Raw genomic sequence first — 11540 nt, forward strand, 5'->3', positions numbered from 1 at the left:
TAAGGGAAACAAAACTTATATGGGAAATAGAACTTTAATTTACATGCGAGTATCCATAACTACATGTTAGTTGCTTTATAAGTGTATGGCCATCCGGGAAAACTTATCTCGGAGATGCACTGTTCTCTTGTACTACAAAAGTTAGCAGGCAAGAGTCCTGTCATCCATTAGACCAAGACTTCCGACCTGTAATTCACAAAAATCTCATTATTGCTATATTCTGGGTTTCATGCCATGCCCACGCAATCCTCATTTAGTTTCTGAAATCACAAGGAATTACCATTCATAGAGTAGCTGGCACCAACTAAAGCAAGGATTGCCACTGTGCATCCCTGGCCAGCCAGGGTTCCTAGCTATTGACCTATCTTGTACCTAAGGAAATCATCAAGAAATTAGAGAAGAGTCAGGACATGATATCCCATGTTGGATGGTTAGGGTTACTTGGATTAAACCATTATTTTTGTAAGTCAAATCACTTCGATCAACTTGAATCATAGTTTGTAATAACCCTTGAACATGCGGCTGCCACACCAGTCAAGATGTGGAGAGAAGCCCATTCAATATCAAAGTGTAACAGGTGTGTCAAGAGAGCCTAGCCAATCTGTAACATATATAGTTTTCGAAGCAGGAGCTTTGTTCCTATTGAGCCACCCAATCCATTCTTAAGTTAAATGCAAAATAATTTATGTTGCTCCACATAAATTATTGGTTATCTCAAAATAATTTGAAAGGTTATATTAATAAATACTATGCAATTTAGGACTTTAAAGGTATGAGACATTCACACTTCTTTTTTATTGAACTTTTTTCCTTCTTTCCTCTCAATTTAATTTATTACAATTAATAATCCAAAAATACTGGTCATGTTGCTCCACAATCAACCGCGCATCATGCAGGTGCACAACTAGTGTTTCTTAAAAGCCCAAGCACGATCACAAATATAAGTAGCATGGGCTAAATGACGTAAAAGATCCCTGTACTTTGACCCTTTCGTTTTCCCATAACTACATAATTGAAGAAATCTTTAATGCAATAAACCTACCTGATTGGTGATTCTCAAGATTTTCAGGTCCCCTACTGGTGCTTGGCTTGCTACTACTTGGCTGATGAGCCAGCACTTGATTCTGCAAAAGGAATTAAATGTTATTGATTTCAACTTCTAACAATCCCATGAGAATGGTGATAGAATAGAGCCACGCCCATTAACCTTAAAAGAGTCAAGCATGTGAGAAGCTACAAATGGATTCGACAATTTCTTCGAACTTTTGGTAATGAGAAACAATAAAATTTAAAAGAACAAAAAACATGATTAACTCAACTGGAACGAAAAATTGCTCTACACAAGATTGTAACCAGATATATTCCAACTCAAAAATTAAGGTCAAATGGGCCAAGAGTGTTTCAGAGAACGACAGAACTATGGATTCATTGTCCAATGGCATGGATCTATTTTTTAGGTAATGCTAACTTTCAATTGGTTTGTGTGGACCTATAGTGTTTTGGAGAAGTACCAGAACTATGGAAGTGATTGTTGTATAATATATAAACGTGGCAAGAAGTTATAAATACATCCAAGCTCTGATTCAGAGGTACAATTAAGAGGCTAGAAATACCTGTGGTATTGGCAACTGCATCTGATGGGTAGCAATATACTGCTGATAAGGATCAACAAAATTTGGGAACCGTGGCTGGCTTGTGTGCTGTGTACCAATTGAGTGTAGCATTTGTTCTGACTGGTTGGTTGCTTGAATTCCGGAAGGATCAGGTGCAGGAACAGGTGGCATATGAAAAGCCGGCATTGGGAATCGTGGTCCCAGATGAGCTGCTGCAGCTGATGTTGGCAATGCTGAACCAGCTAACAAATTGGGAAAGGGTATCATGGGCCGATTGATGCCCATTTCCATGCCCATGCCCAACCCAATTCCCATCCCCATTGCTGGCATATACTGCTGGACACCAGGAAACATCATGGGGACCATGCCACAACCCATAGACATCATCTGCAAAAAATGTTTACAACATAATCTTTGTCATGAATAATGCATGAGGTCATAATGTTCCTTGGTGACGATATTGAACCACATGAAATAAAGCAAAGTATTGAAGATACATGTTTGTATACAAAAGACTAAGTGCAAGGCGTAATGATGAGCCAAATCATTTTTACATAAGCATGCTGTTAAAACTCATCTTCATTCTGGATATATAAACTTCAATTCAAATCAACTTTCAAAAGTAGAATAGGATGGGTTGAATATATGGAAACTAAAATTCTCTAATTTTTTTCCCCCTGCCCAAAGAAGGTAAAAGATCAATTTTCAAGGATGAGGAAAAAGAGGGGGCAAAATGTTGACCTCCAGAAAGCTTACTTTGGAGGGAACACTGAGCAGGAAGGATCAAGTATACTGTTAGATGGGATCAAGATTTAATAATCAAAGACTCCTGCTAACTTTAAACGACACCTAATTAAAAAATTCTCTCTTTTCACTTGTTTATTATCCATAATTAAACATCTTCTGATACAGTTAGAGTCCACAGTTGAAGCTGAAACGCATATGTTACTTGTCTAGTTAGAGGAGTTTGGAAGACAATTTACCAGAGTAGGAGCCAAGTAGTAAAAGAGAATCTCATACCGACTAAAGAAGAATTGAGGATCAAAATCGAGATATTTTAGCAAACTAACATGTCGAGGTTGAAGGTGATACAAGACCCACACAAGCCAATGTCACGCCAATCAAGTTCTTTAAAGCTTAGGTATTGATGAAACTAGTTTATATTTCCTAATAATATGAAGCTCAAATCAGGAGCACAGGAACAATTCCTCAAACAAACTCAAACAATTTAGAAGAAAATAGAAGATTCTCCAGCTTTCTTTAGGTGGCAATATCTTGGTATGCCTAGAATACAAATATTCGAATAATTTTGGAAGAAAATGTTCACATTGATATGCCTTTTGTCATTTGTTCTTCTATCGGAAGATTAATGACCTTAAGGATCACAACACACCTTTTTGTTCATGCAAGCATTGAGAAGGAAGAAGATGCAGGCCTATTATGCCATTCGTGTCGCATTAACAGGATTATGACTCTTGTTCTGTCTACAAAAACTTGTAATATAAACACAACACCCACAATACAGGAGAACAATTTTCTTTAGGTCTGAAGTTGCATAACAAGTTCACGTGTAAAAGTATGATGAGGCACGTAGACCATCCAAGGAAACAAGTTTAAGAATCAAGATAACAATAAAATACCTGTACTTGCAACTGAAGTGATTTCAAATACTCAATCGCCTCATCCAGCATTGAAGCTTTGTCTGACTGAAATTTAAAAAGAACAAGTATATAATTAGTCTATACCATATAAAAAAATCATCTATATATATGTGTGTATATATAAAAGAGGTGGTTGCTCAAAAGTCAAAAAACTTCTGAAAAGAAATTGTGTAACAACCTTGTTGCAACGAGGTATGAGTTCTTGCAAAGCCCTCATCTTCTCATTTATCCTATCTCGACGTCTCTGTACGTGAATGCACTATTTCACTATTTGACGGAAGATAACCACGAGAAATAGAGAGAGACTTTTTCAAAGTCCCTAATATGATAGTAAATATACAGACCCTCTCTGAAAGGTTGTGGACCTCTGCGGCACGGGATCTCTTCGTAGATGTTGATCCACGAACCCGTTTCTTTGTGTCCCCAGATTCAAACTCGGCATCCTTACATAATAAGATTATATGAAGTCAACCAGGTTGAAACAAAGATATTAAAGAACGTACAAGTTCATTTTAAGCGGAAAAAAATAAACAGGAAAAATAAGTTTCAGCATTCTTAAACTGGAAGCATAAAGTGCACCATAATATACAAAGAATAAACTGTGAGCTTTCAAATATTTTTCCCCACACCTATTCTCAAAGAACCTTTAAGACAATAGCACATTTTAACTCTCTTGAAGCTAGCAGTGCTACAGTGCACTTGATTGCAGGAAGGCATTTCCTGTGGCTCTCACTGTTCAACTTTCCAGACAGATTATATATTGCTTCTAAAAACTTGAGATAAATGCTTAGTCCACAAAAGAATTACAAAAAATCACCTTACAACCTAATGTGACTTATGTGGTATCTTAGATCGTGAGCTCTTTTTAGTGTAAAGTAGATTTGATGTATCACGTCAAACCATGTAAGTTTGAGGATTCAAAACTCAAAAGAATTTAACTGAGATGTAAAGAAATGTTCATCATCATGGCCCCATGTTTAATTCCAACTTTTTGAATAAAATAAATAGGTAGAACTACTAGCCAAGAAAAAAAGAATAGGTAGAACAAAATCAATTTGTTATGTGCTTGACTAATCGAATGTTGCACAGGAATGACGGAGTTTTTTGGAGAACCAAGGTGTCTCCTTTGATATAACATGTCAAGGTTTTAAGGTCTCCCAATTAATAAACGCAAAGGCTTGATTACTAATGCTTCAAGCTTATTTCATTAATGGACCAATGGTCAATTAAATCATGTCCAAAAGAAAATGAAACAAAATACAACTCCGAAGGATAACAAGCCTACCCTTTAGCTGCATAGCTATACTAATCCAACAACCTAATCAACTACAATCAAAATCACCCACTTATTCAAAGAATAAATAAAACTCCCAACTTAAACAAAGACCCCTCTGCAAGTCTAACTCCTACACTACAAACGATAAAGCAATTAATAAAGTAAATGGATTTCCACCCCAACCAAAATTTTTAGCACATGCCGCCAAGAGAAAACTCTCCCAACTTGAGTCACATAACATTGTCTTCCCTCGACTGGTATTCCTTGCAAACTTGCTTCTGCAACCTTGACTGTCATGTGGCAGATGGAACAAAAACTTGTGTTGAAATCTGCAAGAGACTACCGGAGCCTCTTTGACTGGTTATCTTATGTACATCATCAGTTTTCTTTTTTTCCATTTTAGATGGTATCACACAGCCCTTGTTTTCCATAGATTAAATTATGGGCACAAGATGGTAGGTTTGCATGGGAAACTCAGTTGGGTGCATGGAAATTAATGAAGAGGACACATCCCTAATTAAGCCACATGAAGAACCAACAGATAGAAACACATCCAAGATGGATATTTGTATGATAAAGGAGACTTGTGACATGACAACAACAAAGATAAGCAGCTGGGAAGATGAGTAACGTGCATCGACTACTTAACAGCTGTATGCTTATGGTGCCCACTAAAATAAATGTTATTTTTATAGGTAAGAAAGCCAATTTTATTAAAGGAATGAAATAGGTGAAACTCATGTACACAGGAACTAAAATAAACATTTGGCGTATTTATCTTATCCATATATTGTCTCATCTATTTTATTCAAATAAATCAGTCACATGTTCAATTGGTTGGGCATGTGATGCAATTCTTCCTCAATTGTTGAGTTAAGGCAGTGAGTTAGTCCCCACCTAATTGTCTCACAGAAATCGAATACCACATTTGAGATCTTAGCATTTGATGCACAAATGCATTTATCATCTTATACTAAAATCAAGTAAGAAGACTCTGGATCTATATCCAAAATGTCAACCTTTAAACAAACCTAAATATTGTGAGGTCATTATGGCATGACAAGACATCATTCTAGTCAAGCCTCAAATCCAGTTATACTCTAGTTTAAGTGATCAAATGAACGGCGGCAGGCACCAACTACGACCAATCAACAAGCTATCTTGATTTTTCAATACCTTCAGAGCACAGTAGCTCTGGCTCCTGCCCCTAATCTTCTTTATGATCCCAACTCAGTAGGGTGTCCTATTATTTAATGCCTTACCATAAGAGTTCTTTTCTAGACTAAAAACTTGATAAAGATAGTGGGCGAAAAATGTAGGCTAATGAAAAAAGAAAATAAATGAAGAAAAAAATAGAAAGAGGCAGCAGTGGTCCCAACTGCACAATTAATTGGTTCATGTATTGCACACAGAGACCATAATAATTTCAAGACAGGAATAGAAACCAGTAGTCCAAACTGGAAAGTGAAATGTAGGCCATTTGTGAAAGACTATCTATCACCTTCTGGGATCGTATATCATAGACAAACTAAGAGAATGATAATATCAGTTACACTATACACAGTGTCACTTCAAGTCCTATGCTATTGTTTTCTTCCATCTATTTCTTTACGAAAATTGAGACTCTCTGCTCGAATAAGATAGTATAACCCAGATATATACAACATGACATGTTCAATGCTGTCAGTCCTATATTATAATCTCTCCATAAATTAAACCTTAATATTTAATTTTACAATCTCTCACTGGAAAAATCTCCGTGGATTGTTCACAACTCAGATAAATGTGGGGATCCATATATAGGATGAGTTCCACTTGTAACATGTGACCTAGTAAATGCGCGACAATCGTGGTTAGCTCGGCCCGCCGAACATTTTCCATACCATTAATCCTGGACTGCTCTGGATGACCCTAACTACGAAAATAAATGCCAAATCAGGTAATGGGACGAGGAAACCAGTCCCGAGATACGCGCCGTCAGTTAGAGCCACTGCAGCCTACATCACTTACCAATCAGCGTTCACTAAATTCTTTACAAAAAAACTCAGCATTTCATCATACACGTGGCAACACAAGCGTAAGCCACCACCGCCACGTGTAATATAGAAGATTCAAGGTCAGAGGAGACCACGTAAATGGCCATATTCTAACATGCACCAAATTAAGGTGGGTTCCCGTAGATAGAGGGTGCTCACGTTCATAGACGTCACCCTCCTCCGCACGCTAGCCGAGACCAACGCAGAGAGTGTCAGAGAGAGAGAGAGAGAGAGAGGGTGTAGTGACTGAGCTGACCTCACAATGGCAGTCGGCGTCTTCGGCATTTCTTCCTTTGCGCTTGCGATCTTCAGCTGGCGGCTTCAAAGACGGTTCACCGCTGGCGCTGGAGCATCCCGGTGATGACGTCACGGTCACCTCACACGACATCATCTCCTTCGCAGCAGCTCCTGCGGACGACGTGCCCGCCCCATCACCACAGCTCAAGGTCGCGCAACCCCTATCACCGAAGTCGGACGCCTCCGCCGCGCTCCTCGCCCAAGATTCTGGTCCAGCCACCGGTGTGTCGCTTGAGTCTACCACCGTCGATTCCCTCACCACCACCATGCTCTTCGAGCTCGACGGCTCCGTTTGGTCAACTCCTCCAATAAACCTGGCCTTGTGCCCCGAAAAGTGCATGAAGTTCTGCATCTTCGAGTCAGCCAGCTCCGTCATCCTCGCCGGCGGTATCGGCGGCCTCGATGCACCCACCCCTCCCGTCACCGCCGGACGGAGCTCCGTGACGCTGCTCGTACGGATGGTAGGGTTAGTGTTGTTATTACCGATATTGTTACTCTGATTAAGCGGAGGATACAGAAGGTCGGCGCAGAAATTGTGGTCCAAGGCAGGGTCGTCGTCGACAAGAGGGTAGTGAAGCCACGAGGTCATTTCGTCTTCTTGCATGAATAGATTCTGGTGTTGGTGTTCGGCCGATTCTTGCTCCTGTTGTGAGGATCGGATCTCCCTGGCCGCTGATTGCTCTGCAGGGATCACAGCGTCGCTGTATTTGGAAGGTGGAGATACTCTCATCGACCTCTGGTTCTGGCTCTGCATCACCACCTGGCCGTTTTGCCACAACAGCTCCACGATCTCATCTTGGGGCCTGAGTACTCATTAATCTCCATCAAAACCATTCAAAAAATTCGCAATAACTGAAATTTGAAAAGAACAAAGAAAGTGAAGAAGATAGAAAAACGCTTACAAGGACGATTTTCTGGGGCGAGCAGCGCCAGACGATGAGGGGAGGGAATAATCGTCGTCCATTTCAAAATCAGGAACGCAGTGATACATCCTCTATTTTCCGAAACTAAAACTCCAACAGCAATACAAAGAAAATTAAATTTTAAAAAAATAATAATTAAAAAAAAAAAAAAAAAAACAGAAAATTGCGATTGATGAGCAAACACCATGCTTTATTTAGCCGCTCTCCGTCAGAAAAAGTTTAATTTGTCATCATCAGAAGTTAATAACGGTGCCATAGCGGATCGAATATTGAGGATTTAGCTTTTGCTCATGAAAGTACCGCAAGCAGAAGTGACCTCCTCCGCTCTGAGTGTAAACGCGTTTGGAGAAATTTGCGGTAATTTCTTTAAACCTCTAGAAAACTCTAAAGATTCTCTTTCACTCTCTCTTTCTTCTGTGATTATCTGTGCAGGTGAGAGTAGGAAATGGGGATAAATATTTTGCAGGAAGAAGATTTTCCTTTACGTTGGCTATTTGTCTGTGTTGCTCTCTTGTTAACTTGCAGCAGCGATACAAAGATAAGGTCTCTCTCTCTCTCTCCCCGAATAATCTGAAGAACAGACGAAATGGATTTTTGACGGAATGCACCCAAGCCGATGTACTTTGCTTTCCCGAGTCCACTTCTCTTTCTTTTTTAGGCGTCGCCGGTTATGAATATCGGGGAATATGAATATCGGTCCCCATTCGATCCCAGCCGTTGATCGCCTTCTCATTGGTGATAAGAACGTACATCTTGTGGGGAACGGACATCAGTGGTCATGTCGGGGCCCACACTTGGGATACTCCTATATATCCATGGTAGAAAAGCTCCTTTTTTCTTTTCTGGGGTGGGTTTTAGCACCGCACCCTACCCATATTTGTCCAGACATCTCATCTCTCAGCCTCTCGTCTCATGTCTTCTACAAACACATGGAGTGAGACCAACTTCCGTTGTGCGGTAGTTTTTTTTTTTCTTTCTGATAAAGTAAAATGTTATTTATATTTTTTTTTAACTTTGCACTTTTCAAACAAATAAACAAAAATTTATAATGTAATTTGATGTAATTTATCAAATTATAAAATTATTTTTATTATAAAATAAATTTATTAAATTATAAAATAAATTTAACAGATCAGATAAAATTATATTAATTTATAAAATTATTTTTATATAGGCGTAACAATTCTCTTTTATAACGATCTTTAAAAGAGAAATGAGATAGTTGACTTACATCATCACTCCTTTTAAAGTTGGATAATCAAATCCTTAAAAGGCCGCGCAACCACCCTCGTTTGTTGTATTCACAGCATATCTCAATTCATCTCATTACTATTCACAATTCATCGCACTACTATTCACAATGCATCTCAATTCATCTCAACTTATCTTCGAATCTAAACGACACCGATGCAATTTTTATGATTGATCAATAAGAAGTGGATTAGTCATATTTGTATTGAAGGAAAACAAATAAGAAATTATGGCATTTTCTAACATGTCTAATGGCAACATTGATACCAAATTAAGCTTGTGTGTGGGGAAAGGCCAAGTGTAGGAACATAATTATAAGCCCTAATCAAATAATAATCTATCATCAGAACGTTTATTTTGGAGATAAAAAAAATATATACATGCTTGAACTCGGACATCCATGCTCTATTGTCTTGGACACACCTTCAAGGTGATTTTGGTCCATCCAATCAATTCGAGACAAGTAATTATCGCAAGACATTTAGCGTGTCTTTTATTATTATTATAATAATAGTGGATGCATAACATTAGCGGCTAGACTTTAATTTTTGAAAAGCGTAATGATTGTAAATCACACCCATAGATTATCCTAATCAATTGCGCGCGTGTTGGATTTGCTTCCCATTACGATGAAAATGACAATTAACGGTAAACCGTCTCAAAAATTATAAATAAATAAAAAAACTAGTCAACAGTCAAATATTTTTTTGTACCATCGTGGGTTTTACGCGCCAATTTCACGTGAGGCCAGGGGAGGGAAAGACTCAAGAGGGGGAGGGTAAGGAGGGTAACGGTCCGATTTGATTCGATTTTATATAATTTGACACCTATTTTTTAAAATTTAAGAATCGATCGAATCATCTTTAAATTTAAAATTTTGATTTTTTATATTTTAATCTAATCCAATTTTAAGGATAAACAAAATCATGTTTCAATAAAATTTTAATAAATAATTGACTCATATCTCTTATTTTATGTTATATTTAATTTTATGTCATAAAATTAAAATTTATATGTTATTTCAAAATTTAAATATTATATTAAAAATTATAAAATTAATTTATATTATGTCATAATCAAATGTCATATTAAGATTTATAACATTAATTTTATGTTATATTAACTTTATGTTATAAGATTAATATATATGAATAATAAGATTTTAAAATCTCATATTATATTAATTAACAATTTAACATAAAATATAATATAAAAAATATATTATATATAATATAAAAAATTAAAAATAATATATATGTATCAATACGGTTCGATTTGAACCCATGCTCTTAAAACCAAAACCATTCCATACCGAACCGATTCAAAACTAGACCGAATCCACCAGTTTAGTCCAAATCTCCAGTTTTTCAAATTTTTTAACACTCCTAGGAGGGAGGGAAGAGAACTCTTTCTACCAAAAGTATGTAATGTTAGGCTCAAAATCAGCCCAAAAAAAAAAAAAAAACAAACGAGTAATGCTAGAAAGAAGCTATTATACTAGTGCATACTTTATACTCACTGCGTGGCTACTTCTAGTTGATTGTTTCCAACACTCACTTAGAGATATGTGTGGTCTAAATGATGCTACATCATGTGTGCAAAATGGATGTTCTCAATAGTGACTTTTATCTATATTTATTTATTTTTTAATAGTAGACCCCACATTTTCTTCAAAATGAGATGTGTGGAACTCGCACACTTAGAACTATATATAGCACTACTCAAAATATTATCTATCATATATTAGAATTTTAATTTCATATACGATATTACTTCATGATTTTCTCAAAGAACCCACACACATTATTAGACAAGCTTTCATTTGATAAGTTATATATATATATATATATATATATATATATATATGTATGTATGTATATATATATAGGGGAATAGATTAGGTGCAATTATAATAAGAGTAGAGTGATCACGTGAGATACATAAGTGTGGTCACGACGTACGTTGTTGGCGTTCAATCATATAGGGTATAGATAGAGAGGTATATATGAGTAATGCCACAAATGTCATAATCGTATATATAATAGATATGAGTCATCATCTCATTGTTAGTTTGCTTGCTTCTTCATGACTCGTGGGCAGGCTTTAGCTAGGCCCTGCCTCCCACTTTGTTCACATCTCTAGCTAGGATGCATGTATGTATGGTTTCCTAATTTGTCTCCATCGACCCTTTCCACTACAACATCCTGATTTTAAGTGACTATAAGCATCCAAAAAAAGAAAAAGATTTGAAGTGACTTAAATGCATTACATGTCATTTTAATGGTGAAAAAATGTTTGATCCAAAATCTAAATACAAAGTACCTAAATAAATATATTGATCAGTGCATTATTGGTTTCATCGATCGAATTCATTGCTCAACTCTAGCTAAACAGTGTTTGGTTTAATGGCTCTTTGGCTCTAATTTAAGTTGACACCGCATGGAATAATTGTTTTTCTTTTTTTAATAACCAGACAATCATTC

The 11540-nt window shown here is 37.0% G+C and overlaps 1 protein-coding gene across 2 annotated transcripts; it reads right to left on the reverse strand.

The window, feature by feature from the left end:
* Window positions 1-8471, reverse strand: LOC109006060 (transcription factor PIF1-like). 2 transcript variants are annotated; one of them, XM_018985211.2, is made up of 10 exons: window positions 8107-8471; window positions 7786-7890; window positions 6843-7686; window positions 3619-3717; window positions 3453-3518; window positions 3254-3319; window positions 1614-2000; window positions 1043-1124; window positions 281-372; window positions 1-186 (listed from the first exon to the last, which is right to left on the reverse strand). In XM_018985211.2, exons 2-9 carry the CDS (start codon window positions 7872-7874, stop codon window positions 362-364), a joined length of 1644 nt encoding a protein of 547 aa, XP_018840756.1. In that variant the 5' UTR covers window positions 7875-7890; window positions 8107-8471; the 3' UTR covers window positions 1-186; window positions 281-361. The 2 variants fall into 2 exon arrangements, with proteins under 2 accessions (XP_018840756.1, XP_018840754.1); XM_018985209.2 differs by having other exon boundaries at window positions 7991-8470.
* Between the last annotated feature and the right edge of the window lie 3069 nt (window positions 8472-11540).

This window comes from Juglans regia, chromosome 1, assembly GCF_001411555.2.
Source record: "Juglans regia cultivar Chandler chromosome 1, Walnut 2.0, whole genome shotgun sequence".
NCBI classification, from domain to species: Eukaryota; Viridiplantae; Streptophyta; class Magnoliopsida; order Fagales; family Juglandaceae; genus Juglans; species Juglans regia.